The sequence below is a fragment of the Sebastes fasciatus genome, chromosome 9 (genome assembly GCF_043250625.1).
Source record: "Sebastes fasciatus isolate fSebFas1 chromosome 9, fSebFas1.pri, whole genome shotgun sequence".
Classification (NCBI taxonomy): domain Eukaryota; kingdom Metazoa; phylum Chordata; class Actinopteri; order Perciformes; family Sebastidae; genus Sebastes; species Sebastes fasciatus.
In genome coordinates this window covers 9,940,276-9,967,912 of record NC_133803.1, presented here as the reverse complement: position 1 = coordinate 9,967,912, position 27,637 = coordinate 9,940,276, and the positions used below count along the sequence as shown (strand labels likewise).

At 39.5% G+C, this 27,637-nt stretch overlaps 3 protein-coding genes across 4 annotated transcripts; 1 reads left to right on the top strand and 2 right to left on the bottom strand.

The window, feature by feature from the left end:
• Positions 1 to 481: 481 nt before the first annotated feature.
• lrit2 (leucine-rich repeat, immunoglobulin-like and transmembrane domains 2) lies at positions 482 to 5,453 on the bottom strand. The gene is made up of 3 exons (XM_074645924.1): positions 5,277 to 5,453; positions 4,096 to 4,889; positions 482 to 1,951 (listed from the first exon to the last, which is right to left on the bottom strand). Exons 1-3 carry the CDS (start codon positions 5,384 to 5,386, stop codon positions 1,137 to 1,139), a joined length of 1,719 nt encoding a protein of 572 aa, XP_074502025.1. The 5' UTR covers positions 5,387 to 5,453; the 3' UTR covers positions 482 to 1,136.
• rgra (retinal G protein coupled receptor a) lies at positions 1,834 to 25,524 on the top strand. 2 transcript variants are annotated; one of them, XM_074645925.1, is made up of 8 exons: positions 1,834 to 1,966; positions 18,844 to 18,923; positions 19,298 to 19,454; positions 19,950 to 20,071; positions 20,634 to 20,787; positions 20,911 to 21,028; positions 23,230 to 23,343; positions 23,597 to 25,524. In XM_074645925.1, coding segments are annotated over exons 1-8 (891 nt in total). In that variant the 5' UTR covers positions 1,834 to 1,964; the 3' UTR covers positions 23,741 to 25,524. The 2 variants fall into 2 exon arrangements, with proteins under 2 accessions (XP_074502026.1, XP_074502027.1); XM_074645926.1 differs by lacking the exon at positions 1,834 to 1,966 and adding an exon at positions 18,451 to 18,588.
• On the bottom strand, positions 6,553 to 12,541 carry lrit1a (leucine-rich repeat, immunoglobulin-like and transmembrane domains 1a). Its single transcript, XM_074645923.1, has 4 exons — positions 12,098 to 12,541; positions 10,829 to 11,289; positions 8,987 to 9,292; positions 6,553 to 8,656 (listed from the first exon to the last, which is right to left on the bottom strand). Exons 1-4 carry the CDS (start codon positions 12,217 to 12,219, stop codon positions 7,590 to 7,592), a joined length of 1,956 nt encoding a protein of 651 aa, XP_074502024.1. The 5' UTR covers positions 12,220 to 12,541; the 3' UTR covers positions 6,553 to 7,589.
• Positions 25,525 to 27,637: the final 2,113 nt, after the last annotated feature.

The following is a 27,637-nucleotide window of genomic DNA, read 5'->3' as shown; positions in this document are numbered from 1 at the left end:
AGTTTTTGATTTAAGAAACACCAGACATACTTCTCAACATTCATTGTTTATTGACATTAATTGTAATATGTCAAATGACATTACAGGCACCTAGAGGGAAAAAAGGTCTGTTCTCTCTTTTATTTATCAGCCATTCTACAAAGCTAGATATTGGAGATTATATGTTAATATAATATGTGCAGCTGCACAATGTAGTTTGAAAGTGACTTTTTTAAATAGCCTGCGTATAATCTGAATGTGTGTTAACAGCATGTCAGTGACCGTTTAAAGTTACTACATTTCCTGAAGTAGCTAAAATAAAGTCACTGAATGCTGTTGAGCCAAGATCCAACGAGATGTCTAAGATCTACTGTATTTTAACCTTGACGCCTTTTCAAGTGCAAATCACCTGAAAAGCTTTTTTGTAACTAAAAAATATTGTGCAAATCTTCTTTATGCTCTCACACATTTGTGCAAATCTTTTTCATTCGTTCACAAAATGTCATGCACAGCTAAAGATCTCCTTTCGGATTCAGAAATGTAATCTATTAGTTCAGATGTTTTTTCTACACATTCACAGATTTGAATGTATTCATACAAAATGTTTTCGCACATTCAGATATGGTGATTCACGGCTACAGTAATTTTTACCCTATTTTGACACCATAGATGAATAGCACTTTAATATTGTTTGTTGTTTTTTATCAAACACAGAATTACATAAAAATAAAGTATACACCTACTTCTAAGACTTTTCAAAAATGTACTCATCAGAAGTAAAAATAATCACAAAGGCTTCATATAAAGCAGCAATTTAAACTGTGTGATAATTGACATTTAAACATATGATAACATGACAAACATGTCATATTTCAGACAGAAAAAAACAGTGGCGCACCTGCTTGAATTACACTCTTGACATAACGGTCATCATTCACATCTTTGCAACAACCTCCCCGGCCTAGAACAGAGGAAGAGATGAGATTAAAAACAAGGCAGACAACATGGTCATTCTTCTGAATATTGTACTTATATGAGTATTAAAATCAGTGTCATTCAGATGATCTATTTGTTCTATTCTATTTTACAAAAAGAACAGATACAGAGTGGGACTTTGGTCTATTACAAGGTCAGTTTCTTTTGTTGGTTTAACAAATTTAATATAGTTCAGCTGGGAGTCTGCTTTGGTCGGCTTTGCCTTTACACGGTCTGTCTTCTGACCTCCTCCTCACCTTCCTGTCTTCACTGGAATCTTTATTAACCAGGCCCTCGTCGCTGGCGGCCTGCAGGCTGTCGAAGGTGCCCTGCCTTTCCCGCTCCATCGCAGACGGGCCTCTTTCTCTCTGCCGGTTCTTCCAGCCCTCCATGATACCCTCCAGGCAGGCAAACTTATTGTCAGTGGTGCAGGCATACATACCTATAGGCACAGCCAACACCATGGCTAAAACTATAAACACTATATGAATCAGCTTCTCCCTCTGTTCCATCTCATTAATGTCACTTCCTGTTACAAACACAACGCACTGGCCAGGACGCAGTGCCTGGTTCTTGAGGGATACACAGATTTCATATTTGGTAGCAGGCGTCAGATCAGAGACGGAGTAAGAGTGAATCCCAGGGCCGATGTAGATATTTTCTTTCTTATCAGTGCCTGCGCGGCCAAAGTGGATGGTAAACCAGGTTTCAGTGGGGCGGTCCAAGACGGCGTACCACTCAATGGCGATACCACGAACTGTCTGTTTGGCAATGCGGATGTCAATGTAGACGTTTTCATCAGCAGGTGGAGCCGGGTTGCCAGGGAAGAGCGATGACTGGGAGCTGTCAGGAGATGGGACGTCCAGGAGGACGCTGGCAGACGAGTTTCCAATGAAGTTGACGGCAGTGCAGGTGTAGACGCCACGGTCACCTGCGTGGATGGAGGGGATCACCAGGATGGATCTGATGGTGTCTTCATCCACTCTTTCCTGAGACTCTAGGAGGAAAACATGTATAGCCAATGTTATTTTATAGGACATGCAAGCTTAGACAGTATAACTCAATATAGAAAAGCTCATTTTGTTGATTATCTTAAGATATTTTTTCACATATCAAGTTATTATTTCACCAAATTCAGGTAACTTTTTCCTCCGTAAATTAACCCGTGGTGGAAAAAGAAGCCAATGAATTAAGCCACTTGTGCCCATTAAAGGGAAAGTCTGAACAATAATATGACACAAAACACAAAAAATAGTGGCATATACAAGACATCAGCCGCTTTAAGACAGATACAAATTACAGGGCTGCAACTAACAATTATTTTCATTATTAACCTGCCAATTATTTTCAATCATTTGAATAATTGTTTGATCCCTAAAATGTCAGAAATCAGTGAATAATGACCATCACAATTTGTGTAAATTTGAGGGGATGTGAACAAATTGCTTGTCTTGTCTGAGCAACAGTCCAGAACCTAAAGATATTTTCAATTTACAATAAAATAAGACCAAGAAAAGAAGCAAATCCTCAGAAATGAGAAGTTGAAAGGAGAAAATGTTTTTGCTTTCTTGCTTGAAAAAATTATTTAAATGGTGAATTGATCGAATTATTTAAGATCTAATGAATATGGACTTTACTTTTTGGGATAATAGTTACATGGTCCATGCATATAATATTATGCACATAACAAGCAAAGAATGGCATAAAATGTGTTTACTTACTGATGTAGTTAATTTAATACTGTTGTAATATTTACATGGAACATTTGTGATCACACTTAATGAAGGCTGGAAATGTCCTCGTAAAACAAGCGGGAATGAGATGGCAGTGTGCTTTCCTCATGAACTACGGGCTTTATTAATAATTTAAAAAAAAAAATATTCTAACTTGAAGACCTAAATAAAGATCAATTAATTGCAATACTTTATAGATCAGTTTTAAGATAAGATTACAATTCTGGGTTACATGAAGCTCAATGGCTCATTTGACCTCTGACCTTCTGGAAAACAGCGGAGTATCCAGACCAAATGCATTTATTAACAACTTTATTTAAAAGTAGGGCTGCAAGTAACAATTATTTTCATTGTCCATTAATCTGTCGATTATTTTCTTGATTGATCGATTAGTTTTTCGGTCTATAAAATGTCTTGTTCTTACCGACAACTCAAAGATATTCAGTTTACTGTCATAGAGGAGCAAAGAAACCAGAAAATAATCACGTTTAAGAAGCTGGATTCAGAGAATTTAGACTTTTTCTTTTTTTAAATACTCAAACTGATTAATTGCTTATCAAACTATAGTTGGCGATTAATTTAATAGTTGACAACTAATCGATTAATCGTTGCTGCTCTATTTAAAAGTGCCTTTATTAATGACATAATAACATTTACAATTACAAATGACGGACTAGCTTTTGCAGTTGTCTTATTAGATCCTTTATTAATTACTTACTAACACTGACAAATGCAGACTTGGTGGCTAATTACAAAGTTAGACACTTTATTAATGATTTGTATTAATTATGTGACACGTGATGACTCACCAGCAAGGGAGATTTTTGACGTTTTTTGTTGATTTTAGTCTTAATAATTATTTTTGATGACTACTTTTACTTCTATGTGGGTATTTAAATGTGCGTAAAAGTACTTTTACTTTAACTGTTTTTTATTTGATGACTGTTAGCAACCAAAGTGGTGATAATGGCAGCAGCAGTGACACTAGTGACAGCAGCAGTGACACTAGTGCAGCAGCAGCCTTGTTGCTGTTTGTTTATGATGGACTGGTTAGTTGCAGTCATGATCTGCAGTAAGCGCTCCACTCCGAAGGTTTAGTCTAATGACGCAGACTTTGACTTCATCGCACTGTAGGCTATAGCCCTGCAGTGGCTGACATTAGGTAGGCTGCAGCACATAATCTCCAACGCTCTTAATCAACACTGATGGTGTTGTGCAGATTGAGAGAATCAGTGGTGATTACACCGCAGGGGGGCCAATATCCAGATTTAGCTCTCCTCATCTTAAAGAGGGGGGCTATAAGGGCTGCGATTAATATGTGTTTTAAGTATCTAATTTAACATAAGATATATCACTCTGGGGCGTGTGTGGATGATACGGTATGTGGACATCACACACACACTCTTACCATGAAATCCTCTGATTATCTTCAGCCCATATGTCCACCACACCGCGGGCTCCGGCCTGGCCTTGGCGAGGCAGCGCAGGGTGAGGTTTGCGCCCTGCGGCAGGCTGATGTTTGAGGATGGGGTGATGGTGACGGCGGGCTTTACGCACGCCTGCAGCTCGACCTCGTGGAAGAACTTGCCCGCCTTATAGTCCGTGCCTGAGCAGCTCAAGTAGGAGTTCATCAGAATAATCGGGGGGCTCAGGGACCTGATGAACTCCACGAAGCCCTTCAGGCGGCAGTCGCAGAGCCACAGGTTGTCGTGGAGCGCCAGCACCACGTTGGGCCCCAAATGGGTCCCCTCGCGCTCCTCAGCGCTCCACACTTTCTGGTAGAGAGGCCAGTTTTGGAAGACCTCCTTCGATATGACCGTAAGTCGATTAAAGGATAAGTCTAAGTAGGTGAGGTTTGGCAAAAATTTTAACGCATGCTCCGGCAGGACGTCCAGCTGGTTGTGCTTCAGGTCCAGGATCTTCAGGGCCGGCGTGTCCTCGAACGCGGTCCACGGTACCGACCGGAGCTTGTTGCCTTGCAGACGGAGCTCGGTCAAGTTCCCCAAACCCTCCAGACCTTTGGAGTTGATCAGTGTGATATCATTGAAGTTCAACCACAAGTTCTCCAAGGCAGGCGTTTGTGAGAATGCCCCTCTGGGTATTTCAGTGAAGCGAGATTTTTCTATGCGTATTTTGGTCATATCATCTGGAAGGTTCTCTGGTATGGCCCCAAACGCGCTCTCCTCCATACATATGAGCGACCTATATGATTAAAGGGGAAGAGTTTACATGAACATTTTGGTTATTGTGTGGCCCTGTTGAGACTATCAACGATATGTATGTAACCATGCACTATCTGTTTATATCATGTTTATTTTTTTTTCAATAATACAACATTGGTACATTGGTAAAAAATTAAAAAATGTTATTCTTATTTTATTCTAATGTTTTTATCTATTGTTTTGTTATTATACTGTTTAACTTGCACCAACAAAACCAAAGCAAATTCCTAGTGTATACCTCTCACACCTGGCAATAAACACCATTCTGATTCTGATTCTGATGTCCTTGATTCATCTACCGACACCCACTGGCACATGCTGTTAGGTTTAAAAATACCTCGTGGACTATACAGGAATCAGGTCTTACCTTCCATGGCGGTCTTCTACACAGCTGCACCCGCGTAAACATTGAGAATAAGTTCCATGCACCTGGGTGTTAAACAAAGCTATAACTAGCAGGTAAAAAATTATGTCCATAGTCCGCGAAAATTCATAAAATTGAGGACTACATTCGTGCACAAGACATGTCGAGTGCGGCAGACGAGTGAAGCCTATTAAGCTTTAATCCCTGACGCACCGCGCACTGAACTGAAGTGGCTTCTAATTCTTGGGAGACACACGCATGATTAACACAGTCACGTCAGGCCTGACATGCTATAAAGTCGGTTCTGATAAGTCCATTTTTATGAGCCTAAATAATGTAACTAATCATTTATTTATGTGTCATTAATAAGAACACGTTTTTGAGTTGCCAGTTTGGGAAAAAAATTCTTCCTATTTGGTAATAATGCAATTTTAAAGTTGGCAGTCCATTGATAAATACTTGCGAGTTCCACTCTTTAATCAGCCATCAAGTCTGCAGTTAATAAGTTGTAAATAAATTAATTTTAGTCAACATTCTCTGTATGTTTTCCCTAAAAACAACTGGTCCATTAGAGCTCCATTATAGAGCTACAAAGAGAAATGTCCTGCTGGAACATCTGGAGGAATTTTTCACAAGCTGACAACCCAAACGTTGTTTTTATGAGTGGCTTATAATTGATAAATCATTAGTAAATTATTTATTAACATTGAGGAAGCTATTACAACTCGCAAACCCTTTAGAGGGACTTATAACAACCTTTAAGTCTGAGACCAGCAGGTTCTCAACCAGGGGTCCTTGAGGGAGTTCCAGGGGGTCCCCAGAAACATGGAGAATAGTTTATTTTCACTATTCAATTCACTATAGAAGTGAGCCCATTGTGAGTAAGTGTCATAAGCGTGACTATTCTGATCACAGGTTTCATTTCCTCCACGGTTATCTCCTCAACCGTAGTTGACAACTATAGAATTCTGGTCTTAATCACATCTAACAACCAAAATCTTTTCAGATGGAGGTCCCTGAGGCAAAATCTGTGACCTGTGACCTAATGTGTATCAATTTAGGGGTCCCTGACATGAAAAAAGGTTGAGAACCACTGTCTTAGACCACCTGAGACACTGATAGTCAAGAGTTTGCAAATCCTGAAGTCATTCCTGGAAATATATTTAATCAAATAAAATAACCTAAAAGAGTATAATCTGTATCTGTATGGAAACCCACTTTGAAAAAATGCTCAACATGGTGAGGTGAAGCGATGTAAGAACACACAGTACCGCTAACTGGATGTATATATATAAAAGTTTATTCAACTATGTTCAAATAATATCATCGGAATGAGTAGCTCTACATTTAACGGGGTAATGATGCCTCTAGGTGGCACAAAACAGGTACATAAAGATATTTCAGTATGTGTCTCTTTGCTGGGAATAGAAATCATTTAACATTTCATTTAGCATCATTTCCCACCCTATTTACATTGCGTCATAGTTCAGTCCGTCCTGTACTTCTCTCCAGCTCCAGCTCTTCTCCGCACATCAGAGTGTTGAACCATGCCTGTGTGTATATCTCCTCTGAGAACGTATGACAGATATATACAGAGGCACAGACTTAACTGTATATGTAAGTGTACATCATCCAGTAAAGTATATACAAATCATACACATGCATATATGATATAAACAATGGAGTGTCTACCGTTGAGTTCCCTTTAAGTCAGATCAGGCTGCAGAGGTTTCTTCGCTGGGCCATGCAAGTGAGATGAAGTTTACAATGATTGTTGTGATCTTTCAGCTTTTGACATGTCTTCTCTTTCAGGCTTGATCAAAACATTCTTTTTAGACATAAAAGCATGAGTGTGTTTGAATGTGGTCTTCCTATTAATTCATGGATACATGTATGACAGTGAAGTCTGTAAGAAACATGAAATATTCTACAAATATCTGGAAGAAAAACAAGTTGATGCATCAAATATTAAAGATCCCTCTAAACTGATATTTCCATTATAGTGCAGCGTGCAAAAGTCCTTTGATAGAAGTTGGTTCTCTGTTGCGGTGGAGTTGGTGGCGTGATCCAGCGAGGAGGGATAGGTGGGGGGGAATCCCATGGCGTGGGCGTATGGGAGCGCGTGGGAGGGGTACTGACGTCACGATGTTGCTGATGGTGAGGGTGCGGCCAGTGATGGAGATACGGATGCTGATGGAGATGGGGGTGTTGATGGGGATGGGGATGGGGATGGGGATGTGAATGGGTATTAGGGGCCTGACATGGATGTGTGTGAGTGCGAGGAAGATGGCGCGGAGCCGGAGCTGGAGCATGACGTCAGCAGAAGTACTCGTTAGGCTGTCCCTCTATCTTAGCCGTGGCCTCAGAGTCCAGGCTGGAGCGTGCTGACAGCAGCCTGTTGGACTCCTCCGGGTTCACTCTGTTCAAATACTCCCCCTCGAGCCCTTTGGCCTTCGTGCCAGGCGACAGTGTCTCAAAGGTCACGTATGAATCTTGGATGTCCTTGGATTTCTTTCCCCAGTACTTCTGGATTCGTCTCTTCAGAGCCCCACAGCACACGATGACGGTGAGCGGGACCGCGATGATACAGGCCACTGTGATGACAATCACATTAATCAGCCTCTGGGTCCCGGTGGCACTGGCTGCTTCGTCAGTGGAAAATATGACACACTGCTCCTTCTTGGGGATCAGGCCCCTCACACACACACAGGCAATGTACTTGGTCCTGGGCACCAGCCCATTGATGGTGACACGGTTCTGCCCCGCCCCGACGTTGATCTTCCTCATGTCCCTCTCTCCGAATACAGCATACAGCACACTAAACGCTGTTGTGTTCTTGGCCTTCGGGGCCCTCCAGTTCAAAGCAATAGTATTGTCTGTGTCCCCCACCACCTTTACTGAGCGGACCACCCTGTCCGGGTCCTGCTGTAGCGATGACGTGTTGGCCGCCAGGTTGCTCAGATTAGTCTTCTCCAGATCCAGCAGTGCATCCGGGTTGGATGAGGTGGCAGGCCCCGGGGTGGCTCTGTCAGCCAGGCTGTAACTGGCTAGTTCAGGATCAGGACCAAGACCAGGCGGAATGCCTCGATCCAGGGCGGGGAGAGATGAAGGGGTGGAGGTTGGAACAACATATCTGGCCACCAGTTTCTCCTGGTAGGCAGCTTTGCCCATCTGGTTGGGTTTCTTGACTTTGGCCTTCTTGTCGTTGCTGGTTTGATTCCCCTCTGGTTTCGGTGAGTTAGAGACAACGAGAGAAATGACGGCTTCAGCGTTGCCCGCATAATTGGAGGCCTTGCAGATGTATTTCCCTGAATCCCGATAGGAAACAGCTGAGACGCCGAGGATGGACCAGGTGATTCCCTCCTTTGAGGTTTCCTGCTGGACTGCGGTGGCAGAGAGGGGAGAATCAGGTCGTTACACAATGGTTACAAAAACATATGAAAAAGAAAATGAATGTGGCATCTGTGAGATATCCCTTTCATTGATGCGCAAAGAGACGCCAAGCAGGTGATTACACAATGTTGCAATGATCATCAGCAGCATTGCGTAACTCACTGTTGTAGCCACAGCTGTCAGTCAGACTTACAACCTTACTATCTCCACTGGTAGCTTTCTGTTTAATTAACAGCAGCACTACAGTGCAGACCAAAGCATCTTATCTCAGACACAACACAGAGAGAGAGACCCTGGTGTGCAAAGATCCGCTGACTCACCTGTTCCATTAAGGAGCCGCCCATCCGCCTTGCGCCATGTCAGGTCTGGGATGGGGACTCCGATGGTCCCACAGCGGAGCAGCACATTGTTCCCAACAGCGCTCCGGACTCGTGCCACAGCTGTGTGGATGCGTGGGAGCTGACAGCGCCGCAGCTCCGCGTCACTGAACAAGACCCCCGATACGCTCTCTGGAGCCGAACACCGGAGCCTCGTGTCAATGAATGCCACTGAAAGGGTCGGAGACTTCTGGAACTGGACAAGGTCGTAGAGCCGACAGTCACACACCCATGGGTTGTCATGGAGACCTGAGGGTGAGGATACAAAGTGAGGCTACAGGGGGTGGACGAGCATCCAGCTGTGTGCAAAGTGATAGACCAGCCTGCAGATGGCCGGTGTGGATGTTGGGATGTTAATCCTGTAAGAGGATTAACATTTAATTCATAAACTACATTATGACCATGACTACGGCAATGATGATGATGATGATGATGATGATGATGACGATGGTAGTGATGATGATGGTGATGATGATGTTGATGGTCTAGTGATCAAGGTCAGGTCTTGCTGTCATTTCACCCTCCTATCCTTGACCAAAGCATCAGCCTGTAAAGCTGACCCTGGAACAGCTGTCCACTGTTCTGAGTACGAGAATGGGTTTAACACAGAAGATGAGCAAGTGTAAATGAACAAATGAACAGATAGATAGATAGAAAGAAAGATAGATAGATAGATAGATAGATAGATAGACAGACAGATAGATAGATAGGTGGATGATAGATGGATAGATGCTTCATAATTTCATCTTTTTATTTTTATCTTATTCACATGGATAGCACTTTGGTATAGAACAAAATGCAAAGACTGAGACAAGGCACTAATCATAGAATTACAGAAATAAAATAACCAAGATTGAATTCAGAGACACTTGTGTGATTCTTCTTCATACTGTGAATAGTTGTCTCTATATCGAGAGTTGAGGCTTATTTCATAATCATCTTTCAAGTAACACCGTGGGAGGTGAAACAATGCTAATAAATTAACTCGCTTTATCTTTACGCACACTGTAAACAATTGCTTTTAATTTACAGCAGGATTTTAACAGTATTAACCTGTTATTGCTAAAAACAGTGCTTTACTGTTAATACAAAAGAAAACCTGTTAAATTACGCTCATAGGCCGTTTTTTAACTGAACTATAAGGCATTCTTAAAAAACATCACTTTACTGCTGATCAACTGTCTAAAGTATCATAGTAACAATAACAGTTTCATGCAGTATTTGTTGAATTCTGGGACCTGATCTGCACATGTGAGGCTTGTACATTGTACATGATTGTAAAATCAGTGAATTAGCTTTACTGTTCTTCACTCACATGTTGTTATGGTTTGCATTCTGTGCTTGTAGCCAGCTATAGACAGGCATTTTGGGAAAAGTATCAACAAGTCTATTATAGCCTTTTTCCTAAAAAGTGCCTTTAATTGCATTTAGTGTGACTATTCCTATGTCTGTAACCTGCTAAGTCTATTCATCTAGGCAGAAAATTATGTTTATTAAAAAGTATGTAAAAAATACAACCTAAATAGTGCATTAAAACAAATCAGTAAGCTAATGTAAAAGAAAGGTTAAAAACAGCTATATAATGTATCTTTAAACAGTAAATTAACTGTAAAATACTGTAAAATTAATAAAAAAACAGTATTTTTCATTAACAGTACAAAGCTGTAAATTTCAGCGACAGTATAATAATGTTAATTTTACAGTAACATAAAGGCAACCCTGCTGCCAGTTCTTCACTGTTATTTTACTGGGAAATTCTTCACAGTGTATAGGTGAAATCCTTACCCAGGATCATCTTGGAGCTCTCTGGCCCTTGCACTGGTTTCACCTCCAGCCAGGTGGACAGCACCTCTGATGGGAGCGTCAGCAGGCTGTTGCTGGACAGATCCAGGTAGGTGAGGTTCTTGATGTAGGTGGTGGCCTCAGCTGGCAGCGAGGTCAGCTGGTTGTTGTGCAGATCGAGGAGTCTGAGACTAGTCATATCCATGAGAGACTCCCAGGGAAAGGCTTTGAGGGCGTTTCCGTCCAGACGAAGCTCCTCCAGGTTGAGCAGTCCTTGGAAACTGTCCGGGCTCAAGTTGGACAGCGTGTTGAAAGACATCCACAGGAACTCCAGACTGGAGAGGTAGTTGAAGGCTTCGCTTGGTATCCGCTGAATGGCCGTCTTCTCAATGCGCAGCTTGGATGTGTCAACAGGAAACCCCACAGGCACGAGAGATATCTCGGGATCATTGCATATCACGCTCCTAAAAAAAAGGGGAGACATCATTTGTGTTCACCTCCAACATCATCTTTCACAAATTATGCATTTATAAGGACATTTCAACAAAGTCATTTTTTTTTTTTACATTAGTGTAAGATTAGATTTATTTGTGTAATGATTTATTTTATACAGTATACATATGGTATTCTGCTCCTTAAGTTAGATCTGGAACTATATAATCATCACTCACCTTACTTGCTTGTAAGGTGAGTGATGATTAAGATTGGCGGAGTGATATGAAGTAAGAAGTGATGTTACACCTTTTTGGTTATGGGTGTTCAATTGTCCTATAGGCTGGAGTTGAGACATTAAAGTGGATCCTGTTGCACAGACGAAGCTCTTGCTTTACCCACAGCAGCCCTACAGTAGTTTAATTCAGTAACAAGTAAGTTTATAGTTAATGCAGCGAGAAGCCTGCATTACATTAGCATTAAAGTCTAAGATTAAATCATGTTTTTGAAGTCTAGATGATATAAAAAAAAAGATGTGGTAAGTTCACAAGCAGCACAAATGCTGTGTGCAAATAATTCTGAAAAAATAACAGATTTCCCAATCCATCCAAACTCGCATAAAACGCATAGATGGGGATGTTGAAAGTGCCTTTGAGAGATAATCCTGCATTAAATAAAATTGGACCCGACATGCACTCCCTGAATTATCTTTTACACACGTGTTCACGTCTGTGCAAACATCTGTCCTCATATGTCCGTCTAAAAAAGATGCGTCTTTGCGCACAAAGACACTTTATAGTGTGTTTTTGAAATCATTTGCATTTGGACATCTTCCCTTACCTGGCCTTTGATCCATCACTCAGGTTGTGGTAGAAACAGCTGCACTGTGACGGACAGGAGCTCACTGGATTGAGAAGTTCACCTGTGGCCAGGTAGAGCCCCAGGAGCAGCACGAGGAACATTTTGGCCCACTTTTACGCAGCTCGCCTACATGCGCCCAGTTTGCGCCCAACTGGAGTCAAACAGACTTGCCTTTTTCTCTCATTTACAGGAATATCATCCGCATGGCTTTTGTCCCACCGCTTCGCTGTCCCATAGTGATCCGACTGCTATGAGTCCAGAGATAAAAAGGATAGACAAGGATTAGCGAAAGGACTGGCGTTCTTTTCATTTGGATGCGTATTTTGCATCCCGGAATCCGATAGGCTGCGCAGAGACGTCCCTATTTATTATCACAGAAAAACACTTCCGAAATGGTCATAATCCACTGTGATGTTTGGATTTTTTTTTCTTTCCCTCAAATGTAGCTTGTTCATTTGAGCCCTGCCGTGACTGTTAATCTGTAAGTGGACAGCACTATGTTTTACCACAAGGTGGCCCCTAGATCACAGCCTTTGGCTCCTACCTTTGCACTAAACAGATGCTCACTTCACATTTTCTTAATCTGACATCCTTTTTTTATTTGGAGAAGTTTTAATGTTTTTTTTATTACCACAAAACAACTAATATCACTGTAGTTAGAAAGCAGATAGAGACTTTGATTTAAACTAAAAAAAGTAATATGCAAATACTTTTTTCATGCAAAATAAGGGAAAAGAAAATGACCCTGCTGGTGAGGCCTGAACCACTGACCAGAAATTTACAACAGTGAATGAAATCATTTCACTGCACTGAACAGAAAATACAGTTTTCCCCCTTTTGGCACCCCACCCCACTTCATCCCGTTGATGTACCTGTACACATGTAGACTATTCATCAACAGGAAACAAAGTAGTATTTACTTAACCACCCAGCAGATGCTCACTTAACATTTTCTTAATCTGACATCCTTTTTTTATTTGGAGAAGTTTGAATGTTTTTGTTTTTTTATCACAAAATAACTAATAATACTAATAATAATAATAATAATAATAATAATACATTTATTTACATAGCACTTCTCAAAGCAGATGTTACAAAGTGCTTCACAAGACAATAAAAGCAGATAAATAAAGTAAAAGATATGGTAACTGTTAAAACAGAACATCACAAAACATATCAATAATAATAGAAGTGGTAAAATGGTAGGTAAAGTTGATAAAACAAATATACAGTATATATATACATAAATGTGTATAAATGTACACATGCGTCCAGAAACGGATGTATACATACATATATTTATACCCAGTCTTCTACTTATAGGAATGCTATCCTAAAAAAAATTGTTTTCAAAAGTTTTTTAAAAGTGGATACAGAGTTAGATGATCGTATCTCTATAGGAAGTTGCATTGCAGAGTTTGGGAGCCCTGACAGCAGAAGCCTGATCGCCTCTTGTCACAAAATTGGAACTGGGAACAGCAAGAAGTAGCTGATCAGATGATCTCAGACCACGTACAGGCGTATAGGGTGTTAAGAGATCCATTATGTATTCTGGGGTCAGACCAAGTTGTGCTTTAAAAGTGAGTAATACAATTTTAAAATGTATTCTAAATTGTAGGGAAACCAGTGCAATGATGCCAGGACTGGTGTAATGTGCTCCCTTTTATTAATGCCCATTAGAAACCCATTAGATGCCCATTAATATCATTGTAGTTAGAAAGCAGATGGAGGCTTTGATTTAAACTAAAAAAAAAGTAATATGCAAATATTTTTTTCATGCCAAATAAGGGAAAAGAAAATGACCCTGCTAGTGAGGCCTGAACCACTGACCAGAAATTTACAACAGTGAATTAAATCATTTCACTGCACTGAACAGAAAATACAGTTTTCCCCCTTTTGGCACCCCAACACACTTCATCCCGTTTATGTACCTGTACACATGTAGACTATTCATCAACAGGAAACAAAGTAGTATTTTCTAAACCAACACGATTTGTTAGAATAAAGAAAATGACTACCATAGTAAGAAATGTATGTTTGATCAGTTTGAATGAAAGAGACTCACAGTGGCCTTTATATCTCATTGCGGTAAGCCATTTGTAGTCCAACACTACTAGAGGATAATACCTCCAATTGTAAAGCTTTTGTTTTGCAGTGGAGGTAAATCCATGTGTTATTTGGCACCTGTTCATTGTGTTTCCCCTTTGTATTTCATCACGCTGGAAGTTCAGTGTGATGCAAAGTGTGCCGACTCTGGGCCTGAAGAGATGGCGAAACACGGGACTTTAATGTGTTTGAACAACTTGGCAGCAAGAAGCCACTTTACATCTGTGGCTCACATTTAACCACAGTGCCAGGTCACAGGTTAACAAGAAGTTTACTAGAGATTAATACGTCCTATAAATGAATAATGACAGATTAATAGAGACACTAATAGTTACTGAGTTGTGTGCCACATACTTCCCTCTTCCATCCTTAATATTTGCCCTTTATTTTAGATGTGTACACTCTTTAACCTTTCGTATTAAAATCCCTTCGAGTCAAAGGTCGTTCAGCATCAATGGTTTCACAACCGTACAGGTCTGTACTGAGGCTCTCAACGTGTTGAGCAATCATGTTCCCTTAAACTTAAACATTCCTTATTGCACTGAAAGTAGTTAATCTCATTTACTGAAGGCAATAAATCCGCCCTTTTAGATTGTATGAACTAGAAGACTGGACTTTATTTGAGATGCAATGTCATTCTTAGTGTGCAAAAAGTCTCATAAGAACAGATATACTGAAGTAACATTAGAATAAATTGGGTCATGGAGTGTTTGCTGTCTTTCTGAAATCTCTCCCAGTACAAAATTGCCCTTGATGCGCGTTATACCTCCTTCATTATCAGATTAAACTTTAAAAGTTTGCATTAGTGCACATTTGCACAACAACTTTCAGCAGAAAAAGTCCTCAAAAAACATCCAAATACTATACATACTAATTTGTTAAAGCATTAGAGTGTTTGAAATGTTTAGTGTGACCAATTTTAAGATGGCAAATTTGGACTGAAAAGAGAAAGAAGCAAAAATGTGACAACTGCATACTTAAACTCATGTTGGGGTCAACCACGGGTACAGGGATTTGTGAGTTTTTGTTGGAAGCCATTCGTTTTTAGTAGGATGTAAAGTGTCCTAAAATTAAAACCTATACATTGGATCTTTATCATTTGCATTCGTATATGATTTACCACTTTTCACACATTATCACCAATATTTCCCAAGAATTCTGATCTTATAATAATATAATCCTGAGACTGAGAAAGACTTAAGCCACACAATGTCAGGCTTGTGTGTCCCCTATATCCCTATGGCATGAAAAGCTGCAAATGATGTCGCAACCGAAACATGACGAATCCCATTGAAGGCTGGAGATGATGGCTGGATTTCATGTTATTTACATACATTGATAAACCGCTGAAGCGAAATTGGAACACAGGCTTTTTTATTGTAAGCAAAATGTTCCCCTTATCACACAGGAAACTCCAGACTGGATCAATCCTCTGTTGACACATGTTGTGTCTGCAGATCCAAAAGTGCAATTGTGTCTCCTATTATTCCAGGCAGATGCCATATTGGTTTAATCTCTTGAGGTCAGTGTGTCTATTAAAAGTTTTATTCCCTGATCAAAAGAAAAGAAAAAAATGTCCACAAAACAAATGCTGACGTGTCTGGTTTCACAACCACTAGTCACAACAGAGAGTCCTGCCATATGGGACAGAGGATTAATAAAGATCCAGATCAACAGTACTCACATGGATCCTCTGTAGTGTCTCAATAATCACTTTGTGCCATTAATCAGTGAAAGGGCAGGGTTCCTATAATGAATTGAAATACATCACATTTTAATATAAACTATAAGCTGCAAAGCATTGATATGCTGGAAATGATAAATCCTTTACTCCTATCTTGGATAAGACATCACATGTCTGTACATGTATATTTTTAACCAACACATATGCACAGCCTTTGGCAAGAGCATGGAAGAATAAGGAGGTTATTGTTGCTGTTAATTGAGGGAATCTTTTTTTTTTTTTTTTTTTTTTTTTTTGCACATATATAAAACTGCACAAAATCCAGTCAATGAAAAAAACAAACAAGGAATGTGTCAGGAGAGGTCAAGAAGCCTTACAGGCTTATACAAAGGACCTCCCCCCAACCCCAGGAATAAAAAAAACTATAACAAAAAGGAAGACAGATCTAAACTAACATAATTTTAAAAATACAACAAAAGTTAAACAACAACAAGAAGTACACAAAATTTGCAAAAAAATAAATAACCAAACAGTGGAAAACAATGAAATACATACAAAAGAAACAGTACAGAAAAAAAAGAAATGTATCTAAACATATCAAAAGATAATTAGACATCATGAATTAAATGTGATGACAATTTCCTTTTAAAATGTTCTCAGTATAACGAGCTCTTGATAACATGCATTGATAACATGTATTTTGGTGTTCCATATAATCTTCTGATGTTGTGGCTGGAGGGTTTTTGTTTTTCTTCTTTAATCACATGTCTTTACATGTATATTTTTAACCAACACTTATGCACAGCCTTTTTTAGTCATTTTGAATTTTGTACTATCCGTTGGACAACCCAATTACTGTGAAGATGTCACTTTGGTCTCTGAGAACTTGTGAAGGCATTTCTCACTATTTTCAGAAGTTTCACAAATCAAACAATCAATCGATTTATGGAGAAAATAATCAGCAAATTAATCCATAGTGAAAATAATCATTAGTTGTAGTCCTATACAAAATGGTTAAAATGATCTTAATCTTAATCTTAATCCTGCTTTTACATGAATTCACGAGTAATAATAATAATAATAATAATGTAATGATATAATATATAATAGTATAACACTCACAGGGGCCATTTTTCTACATTGAGTACTTTTATTTTTAATACTTTAAGTACATTTTCCTGATTATACTTACACACTTTTACTTAAGTAACAATGCAGGACTTTGATTTACAGTGTGATATTAGTACTTTCACTTAAAGGTCCCATATTATTAGATTTTCATGTTTTTTTTATTATAAAGAAGGCTTAAATCCTTTATAAAATACTGTGAAAGTATCGAAACACCCAATCGACAGGGAAATTCACAAAGCCCGTATTCAGAAACTCTGCATTTGAAACAAGCCGTTAGGATTTCTGCCCATTCGTGATGTCACAAATATACAATATTTAGATCCTTGACACAATTTTAAATGTAAAACATTCTAAATGTGTCTCAGTTTATTCCTGGTTGCAGTGTATGTGAATGTCATCAGCTGACAGGAAGTAAACATGGACCCAAGCTGTTGACTAGCAATGTTAATGCAATTCTGTTGCAAATTCCGTCAAAATGCGCTAAAACGGAGCGTTTCAGACAGAGGGTGAATACAGGTATATTCAGGTCGACAGTATGAGGAAAATAAAGGTGTTTTTTTTAACATTAAAGCATGTAAACATGTTCTAGTAGAAACACAAAATACAAGTATGAACCTGAAAATGAGCATAATATGGGACCTTTAAATACAGAATCTGAATGGTCCATCCACCACTGACCATTGGAAGAAATCATAGGAGGTTTTTTTAACCAACACTTATGCACAGCCTTTGGCAAGAACATGGAAGTCTAAGAATAATGAGGATATTGTTAATTGAGGGAATCTTCTGATGTTGTGGCTGGAGGGTTTTTGTTTTTCTTCTTTAAAGGTCCCATATCGTGCTCATTTTCAGGTTCATACTTGTATTTTGTGTTTCTAATAGAACATGTTTACATGCTGTAATGTTAAAAAAAACCTTTATTTTCCTCGTACTGTCTGCCTGAATATACCTGTATTCACCCTCTGTCTGAAACGCTCCGTTTTAGTGCATTTCAACGGAATTGCAACAGAATTGCGTTGCCTGGCAACAGTTTGGGTCCATGTCTACTTCCTGTCAGCTGATGTCATTAACATACACTGCAACAGGAAATAAACTGTGACATATTCAGAATGTTTACGTTTAAAACCGTGTAATGGTCTAAATATTGTATATTTGTGACATCACAAATGGACAGAAATCCTAACGGCTTGTTTCAAAAGCACAATTTCTGAATACGGGCTGTGTGTATTTCTCCTTATATTGAGTGTTTTGATAGTTTAACAGTATTTATAGAGCACTTAAACCTGCTTTGTAATGTAAAAGACATGAAAATCTTACTTTTTAAAATATGGGACCTTTAATGTGAGTGTAGTGTAGTGTAGTGTGAGTGTATTGGCTGGAGCTCTGCAGACACCTGTTGTGTCTCCTTAAAGCGACACAGAGCAGTGAGCTGCCATCTAAACGCGTCTGGACCTCTGACATCAGCAGCAGCAGCAGCATCCTCACCCATGAGACACACACAAAGGCTTGTTGTGTAACTAATTGAGGGGCTTTACTGTTGCGGCTACGGGTAAATACGCATTAAGGGTTCTCGGTTTGTGTGGTTATGTTCATTAAGACATTCCTGCACGGATTGGGGGCGACGGAGAGCGGAGGGGGCTTTACATAATAATAAAGTGCATGCTTTTCACGTGAAATGCCCCTTTAAAAGCGCACTCCCCACGGCCACACTGAGGCACATCATCGTAAACGAGCGGATTGGGAGGAGTGAGAAAAAAAAAGTCTGTGACAGCTTGCACTTTGTTGTGTTTCCATTCGACTTCAGGATGGTCTCGTCTTACCCGTTACCGGAGGGCTTCTCCGACTTCGATGTGTTCTCCCTGGGATCGTGTCTGCTGGTGGAGGGTGAGTGTTTTTTTTATGCTGGATTTCAGCCAAAAATGCTGCAAGGCTGAACCCGATGTGTAACAGTAACCTATGACAGGACCTGACACCACCCGGGCGCTCACACACAGATAGTATATGCTGTGGGAGGCAGTCTCTAGCTTTCTATTTATTATTCTATATTGATTCTATTTATATTCTCTGTTTGCTTATAGATCTGTCTGTAAACAAAGACTGCAGATGTTTGATCTGCATGTGTATGGAATGTTATGGTGCTGTGCTTCATGCGCATAAAGCATCATTGTTGCGCGCTGCTTTCCATTCATCGACGCATATATAAGCCTTCATTCATGATTTTTTTTTTTTTTATCATTTCTGTTTCCACCCCTCAAAAGGTCTGCTGGGCTTCTTTTTAAACGCGGTGACAATCGTCGCTTTCCTCAAAGTGAGAGAGCTGAGGACCCCCAGCAATTTCCTCGTGTTCAGCTTAGCGATGGCTGATATCGGCATCTGTATGAACGCCACCGTCGCTGCTTTCTCCAGCTTCCTGAGGTGAGTGATGTAACCACCAGCAGCCAGCCCTTTGTTTTTTTTCAGGTATATGATGATCAAAATGTGTGCTAAATGAAAATGTAATGAGCTATTAATACCTGGTTATACCTGCCCCCTGGAGATGATCAGTCTATACACATGGAGCTGTGTGATCGATACAAGGAGGAACAATCCAGAGTGGAGGGCAATAGTCTGCACTGCTAAAGCCTATGTCATAATGTGAAGGGGGATTTTCAAGCTGTAATTACGAGATGAGAGATGCTGCTGAGTGTTCATGAGTCTGGGGATTATATACTGCCTACTATTATTGTTATTATTTTTTATATATATACAAAGTCTGAGATATGTAAATTGATTGCTTTGCATAAATCAGTGTTTCCATCAGTTTTATAGTGTGTTTGGTCAAGAACCTGTTTCAGCATATCCTTCTATAGTGAGCTTTACTAATTATTTCTAGATGAATAAATGAATACATTTACACCCCTCTGTCTCCAGGTATTGGCCTTATGGCTCTGACGGTTGCCAGACTCACGGTTTCCAGGGCTTCATGACAGCTCTTGCCAGCATCCACTTCATAGCCGCCATCGCCTGGGACAGATACCACCAGTACTGCACCAGTAAGTCAACACCTCACTTCGTCTATATGCACAATTACAACCGTTCTACTTTCCCTCCCCCGTATAGAGCACATACTCTGACACACACACGACATCTAAGCATACACAGCAGTTTTGTGTTCCTGGTCTCCAGCTGATCTTAAGACCTCCTGCTATTCTTAAGAGGCCAGCATGTCAACATCTGCCCCGTTGTCTTTAAATTTGCCACCAACCGTGGGCCATGGCTAAATAATGACCCACTATCCTGTGAAGATAACAAACACTGTTAAGCAGATGAGCATATGGTGTTAAAACAGCGACCTGGGGAGGCTCGAGTGTTGAGTAGAAACGCTTTTCTTTTTATGGTGAGAAATAAAATCAGCTCTACTGCTATCTATAGCCATCGTTAATAACAGGATACAAGGGGGAGAGGGAGTGACTCAACACCTGACATGCATTTCACACTATTTTCTGTGATTAACGGACAGCTAGTTTAACGCCTTGGGTGCTTTTGCAGTAGTGTGACCTTTGTTGGAGGTGTTAGAAACGGCAATGATGGATGTTTTGATCCTGTTCTCATCAGGGACAAAGCTGCAGTGGAGCAGCGCCATCACTCTGGCTGTATTTGTCTGGCTCTTCTCTGCCTTCTGGTCTGCCATGCCCCTCATTGGCTGGGGAGAGTACGACTACGAGCCCCTCAGGACCTGCTGCACTCTGGACTACACCAAGGGAGACAGGTAATATACACACATACACTCTTCTCAATGCTATCAAGATAGATATAGATGCCTTTGCATTCTCTATCCCACACTGGGACTTGTTTATGCTGATGCCTTTTTGGCGCATTTTTCTCTCCACAGAAACTATGTGTCCTACTTGATCCCCATGTCCATCTTCAACATGGCCATCCAGGTGTTTGTTGTCATGTCCTCTTACCAGTCCATTGCACAGAAATTCAAGAAGACTGGCAACCCCAGGGTAAGTAAACAAAGTCAAACTAAATCCAACAACTCCAACAACAAAGGAGTATAAAGTGATACACACACTGATTTCAAATTCAAGTTGGCATAGCAACTTTACCAACACAGAGACAAACTGGCTCTGTTTCGCTTCAGTTGCCCCAAACCCAAATTTAATCACATGCTTGATGCAGAGGATTTAGGAATGACTGAAATCCAAGACACTGGCAGTTCTAAGTAACAGAGCACTTATAACTAATGCACAAATCCTTACAAATATGCAATCCAGATAACGTAGTCTTCTGCTTTGAAGTCACTCATTGGCAGTGGTGGAATGTAACTTAATACATTTACTCAAGTACTGGACTTAAGTACACATTGTAGGTACTTTACTTGAGTCTTTTGTTTTCATGCCACTTTCTACTTCTACTCCACTACATTTATCTGACAGCTTTAGTTTCTAGTTACTTTACAAGTTAAGATTTTTGCATCCAAACCATTCAAAGAGCTTATAAAATGTTCTTATAAATTAAACTACCCAACAGTATATACAAGTACAGCTGAAACAATTAGAAGACAGAAAAACTATTTTCATAATTTAAGTAGTTTTTCATGCAAAACTATTTCCTGGTTGCAGCTTCACAAATATGAAGATTTGCTGCTTTTCTTTTTAATTATTATAATTTATTTTTAGTCATTTAGAATTTTGTACTATCCGTTGGACAACCCAATTACTGTGAAGATGTCACTTTGGGCTCTGAGAACTTGTGAAGGCATTTCTCACTATTTTCAAAATTTGTACAAACCAAACAATCTATCGATTAATGGAGAAAATAATCAGCAAATTAATCCATAATGAAAATAATCATTAGTTGTTGTCCTATACAAAATAGTTAAAAAAAAAATCTTAATCCTGCTTTTACATGAATTCATGAGTAATAATAATAATGTAATGATATAATATATAATAGTATAACACTCACAGGGGCCATTTTTCTACATTTAGTACTTTTATTTTTAATACTTTAAGTACATTTTCCTGATTATACTTACTTTTACTTAAGTAACAATGCAGGACTTTGATTTACAGTGTGATATTAGTACTTTTACTTAAATAAAGAATCTGAATGCTTCATCCACCACTGACCATTGGAAGAAATCATAGGAGTTTTCCTTATATTGACATCTATTTCATCTCTTCCTAGTTTAAGCACAACTTCCTCTTATGGTCCTTATACAGAGTGACGAAACAGAGGGGAGCATGCAGGCTGTGACATATATAGGTCATTGCCACAGGGGGGAAGACCGGATGCTTCGGTTGGGAATGCGGACAGTAGTTGGTGTGCGGTGAAATGAACAATGTATCTGTGAATGGCGAATTCAGCGTAGTGGAGTTCCTCAGGGGCTGAATCAGGTTGCCTCACTATATGTTGCATAAGCCCATTACTCACAGTCATCTGAGTTGGCTCGAGACACTTTCATAGATGCACAAAGAATGTCGAGTAGAATCACCAAGCTCTCTACCAGAGCAGTGTTATTATGTCACGTAATGTATAGTCACACAATGTATGCCCTAAAAACCTGGAGGGATACAATTGTCCAGGCGTATCCCTTGGCCAAAAAGTGGTGTCTGGTGTTGCTTTATAAATATCATCAAATGTCTGTAACTGGCTTTTCAGGTTTAAGACTCCTTCAGTCAGTACAAACCCATGCTGTGCAGCCAAACTTGATCAAACCTTCTTCATTTTAAGTTCAAGCAGATATGCCAAAGTGTGTAAAATGATACACAAGATGTCTAGAGTATTTCCATTTCATGGAAAGTGCATCCAAAAAAACAGGAAGTTGTGGGTTTGAATATTTCACATAGTGTAAACATCATAGCTTCAATGCAGAGTTGAAACAAATTAACTTAAAAGGGGAACCTGTATGTTAAGGGGTTAAATTTCACTCTGAATGTGTGAACTCAGACTCCGAATAATGCCTACTTTGACCCCTGGATTACAGGAAACTGCCCCTTTACTCCCTAGCTGTTTCTGCTGAGCGTGAATGAACACAGACACTGTTATTCTCCAAGACATTATCCCAGGCGTGTGACTGGAACACATGACACAAGGCATTTTTGTCTTGTTCACTTCGGTAAATAATCATTCATGTTTATCCCCCCCCTGCTCTGCCTCTCTCTCTCTCTCTCTCTATCTCTCTGTTCTTTACCCTCTGTAGTTTAACCCCAACACTCCTCTTAAGACGATGCTGCTCTGCTGGGGCCCCTATGGCCTCCTGGCTTTCTACGCCGCTGTGGAGAACGCCTCCCTGGTCTCCCCCAAGCTCAGGATGGTAAGGACAGCCAGCACATACATGCACACAAAAACCCTCATCTATAATTCAAACATATTAATGTATATATTTTGAAATGCAGATCATATGATCTGCACATGGATTTAAAGATTGTACACAAAAAGGCTTTAATTAATCAACTGAACAAGCAGTTATATTTGATAACTGTATTTTAGTGCATTTTCATAATAATCTGCTCCTTGAGGTCTTTTAAGCACTAACAATCTCCTCGTGCTCGCACCTGTCTCTGCAGATGGCTCCCATATTGGCTAAGACCTCTCCCACCTTCAATGTATTCCTGTACGCTTTGGGAAATGAGAACTACAGAGGAGGCATCTGGCAGTTCCTCACCGGGGAAAAGATTGAAGTGCCTCAAATTGAGAACAAGTCCAAATAAATTAAGCATGCAATAATTACACACACTAACTGTCATGGTGGTTTCTCACTTACCTTGGTGTTTCTGTCTGTGAGCGTATGTGCATGTGTTGTGTCTTGAACAGTGGTAGCCATTGTCCCTTGTAAATATCTGTCCTGGATTTGTTGTCCTTTGTTTCTGCAGTTGTGTTTCATAAAGGACTTTGTCAACCACAAATAAGAATTGGCATATTGTAAAAAAAAAAAAAAAAAAAACTTTCACGCTGCTGAAAAATTTCGTAATACCACACAATTGGAACTAAAAAAACATAGGACTTGGCTACTTCTGTAACAAACACAGGTTTTCTTTGGTTTTCTCTGGTTTTCTCTGGTTTTCTCTGGTTTTCTCCGTTTTTCTCGGGTCAATGTGGAATTGAATGTAATTTCTTTCATTAGATAGGGGATGTTTTTGATTTTAAGTTAATTTTTAGAAACACTTTATGTAAGTGGACATCATTCATGATTTAAAATACAAACAGTTCTACAAAGAAAATGATATCAGGGGCTTCAAACCAAATAGACAAATATTAGCTAACAGAGGATTTATGTCACAGATTTTTGACATTTGACCTCTCTGGGCCTTGGGACAGTAAGGCGTCCTTCATGGTTTATTGCACCTGTCAATGAAATGTGAAAGTGTGTGCACGCCACTCTCGTCATGCTCTGCATGGTCGTGACGTGAGTGACCTCTGTATCCAGAGCAGGGCTGCACTAATCCTCTAAACAAGAGGACCATTCTTCAATACACAGCCCCCACGACAAGTTAGAGATTAGTCGGCGGCTGTAGATTAACTGGACACGACATGCAGATTTACATATAAAATAAAAGCAGAAGTCTGTGTGACACTTAAATAGAGAAATAAATCAGAATTAATTATTGGTATTATTATTATTAAAATATATATTCATGGTTTAGACTAGGCTTTATAATTTAATTAGCTTGGCTGCTCTTTAATGTTATTGAAATCCCTTCTATCACTGAGACTTAGACTATTGCATTTATCTATTTAACTTGTGCAAATAATAATAATAATAATAAGCTATGATACAAATATTATGTTTAAAAACAGCATTATTTTGACATTTCTTTGAAATGTATTGTCTAACCACAGTGTTAGACAATACACAATAACATACTGGTTATCATATAATCAATATTCTTACAGTAGGTTTCAAAAACCAAGTAGTCCACTCTCGTGGTCTTGTTTTATCGTAGCATATGATTTTAGTTTCTAACAGAATAATAAGGAATGTTATCACCATATGACACACTTAACCAGACTTGGGGTCAGAGTTGAATGTGTTTCTTTTAGTTCATCTAAAAAGGAAGGTGGACACCTTTTAAACATATGGGATACTTTAGTAGATCCACTTTCTATTTCATGATACATACACGTGATTCATGAGTGACATCATAATGTAAATCCTCAAAAGCACAAACAGGCCCATTCACACCTTAATTCTACCATGAAGTTCTTTGAAATCCTTAAAGATTAGTTAGTGGTGAACAACAGATGTTAGGAGCCCAGATGACCAATTATTATAAACGTTACAATGTAGTTATATATAGATTTTGTAGTTATTGGTCCCTATGAATCCTTAAAACTTCATTTTGCTGATCTTTTTTTTTTTAATTGAGATTTTTTTTGTCAGTCCAAAGTTGTTGTTTATATTTACATAAAGTGATCCTCCACAGAATGATTAACCTACAATAATAATGGGCAAATACCCACCAATTCTTGGATGATTAATAAAGGATTAAAACTGTCTAGACTCTTTGTCTTTTTTGTACTATTCATTGTCCAAAAAGCAGCGGGATCCATCTAATGCATGTTGCCCACCATTACTAAGTAAGATAATACTCCTAGTGACAGTAGTTGTAGTTAAAAGTAGTTCAAATTAACCCATATCGCAATTAATTGCATGATTGTCCATGATTAATCGCAAATTAATCACACATTTTTTTGTCGGTTCAAAATGTACCTTAAAGGGAGATTTGTCAAGTATTTAATACTCTTATCAACATGGGAGTGGGCAAATTTGCTGCTTTATGCAATTGTATGTATATATTTATTATTTGGAAATCAATTAACAACACAAAACAATGACAAATATTGTCCAGAAACCCTCACAGGTACTGCATTTAGCATAACACATATGCTCAAATCACAACATGGCAAACTGCAGCCCAACAGGCAACAACAGCTGTCAGTGTGTCAGTGTGCTGACTTGACTATGACTTGCCCCAAACTGCATGTGATTATCATAAAGTGGGCATGTCTGTAAAGGGGAGACTCGTGGGTACCCATAGAACCCATTTTTATTCACATATCTTGAGGTCAGAGGTCAAGGGACCCCTTTGAAAATGGCCATGACAGTTTTTCCTCGCCAAAATTTAGCGCATAATTTTTATTTATTTTTTTAATGCATGACTTTTACATGTAACAGTGTTTCTACACTGTGCTATTGTATTGCTACTTCTACTTAAGTAAAGAGTTTTTTCCACCACTGGATATGAGTCAGTGCAATTACAGGAAAGTAGACGTTCAACTAGCACGATGACGATGACACCCAGAGGTTACAACATACAGTAGAAGCACCCAGTTGGTTTTCTAAGCAGATTAATTGACGACAGCCTTCCAGTGAAGCGGGTTGTTGCATAATTATGCAGCGATGACACGTGCAGTAGATCAACCCAGCCCGGTTGTCATCAGCATCCTTCTCTATTATTCCAGCTAATTCAGTCATCTGCAGGAAAACACTAAACAGATATAGAGCATGTGTGCAACCCTCCGCTCCTCCTTCGCTACGATTCCTTCTACCTTCATCTATACTTTTCTAAATCATTCAATAAGTACATAAACATCATGTTTATGTGTCTCCTATCTGTGTGACACTGTCTAGGTCACATGTAGGAGAGGAGGTCATGTTGCTCAGGCTCCATCTGTTTGGGGCCAACTGGAAGCTGCTTGACATCCTCCTGGATCCATCTTTTCATATACATATGTTCACATTATATATATCAATTTTATCATATGGATTGTCTATGTTGTAATTTCATTATGTTGTTACTCTACACACATGACATCTATTGGCATATGGCATCTATTCCTCATCAACTGTGAGGGTCATAAAGGACAGAGGGTGTCAAATGCTTTGCCGATTGTAAAGCCCCCTGAGGCAAATTTATATTTGGTTATATAAAAAAATTGACTTGACTTTCTCCATATGCCCTTCTGATGAGAGACATATGATTAATACAATATAAGATTATATGACAGCAGATATGGTTTTATGCACTACTGTCGGGATATAGTGACCGTTTTATAAAAATAACTTTTTTTAATCATATTTGCTCCAATTCTACGTACTGCAGCTTCAATATCGGGAGGCCCGCCGGCAAGTATTAATATTTCCTATCATGGGTCATAGTGTAACAAAGACAACCAAATGTATTTTTAAAAGAAGACACGGGGACAAGTATTTATACTAAACATTTTCATTTATTTTTGAATTGTTTAGTAAGGAAAACAAATTGTTTTTCACTCGTTTAAGCTGCGCTCCTCTGTTTCGACCAGGAACTGCCGAAACCGAGCTGAAGTGTTCCATTCATGGTTCCATTTGCTTATGTAGTTCGCAGGGGAAGATACCAAGTACAGTAGAGTTGGAGGGGTGATTTTGTATGTCATAAGCAATGCTATTTTAATTATTTTCTGCATAAGGACCTGCCTAAAACTGTGTTGTAGAATGCTTTCAGAATGCCTCAGTTCTTCTAGGCGGAGGGGGCTAGTTAGTTCTGGGGGTTTACTGTATGTTTAAGAAGCCTAACAGCAGAGGGGATGAAGCTAGCCCTGCCCTGTTGGTTTTAGAAGTCAGGGGC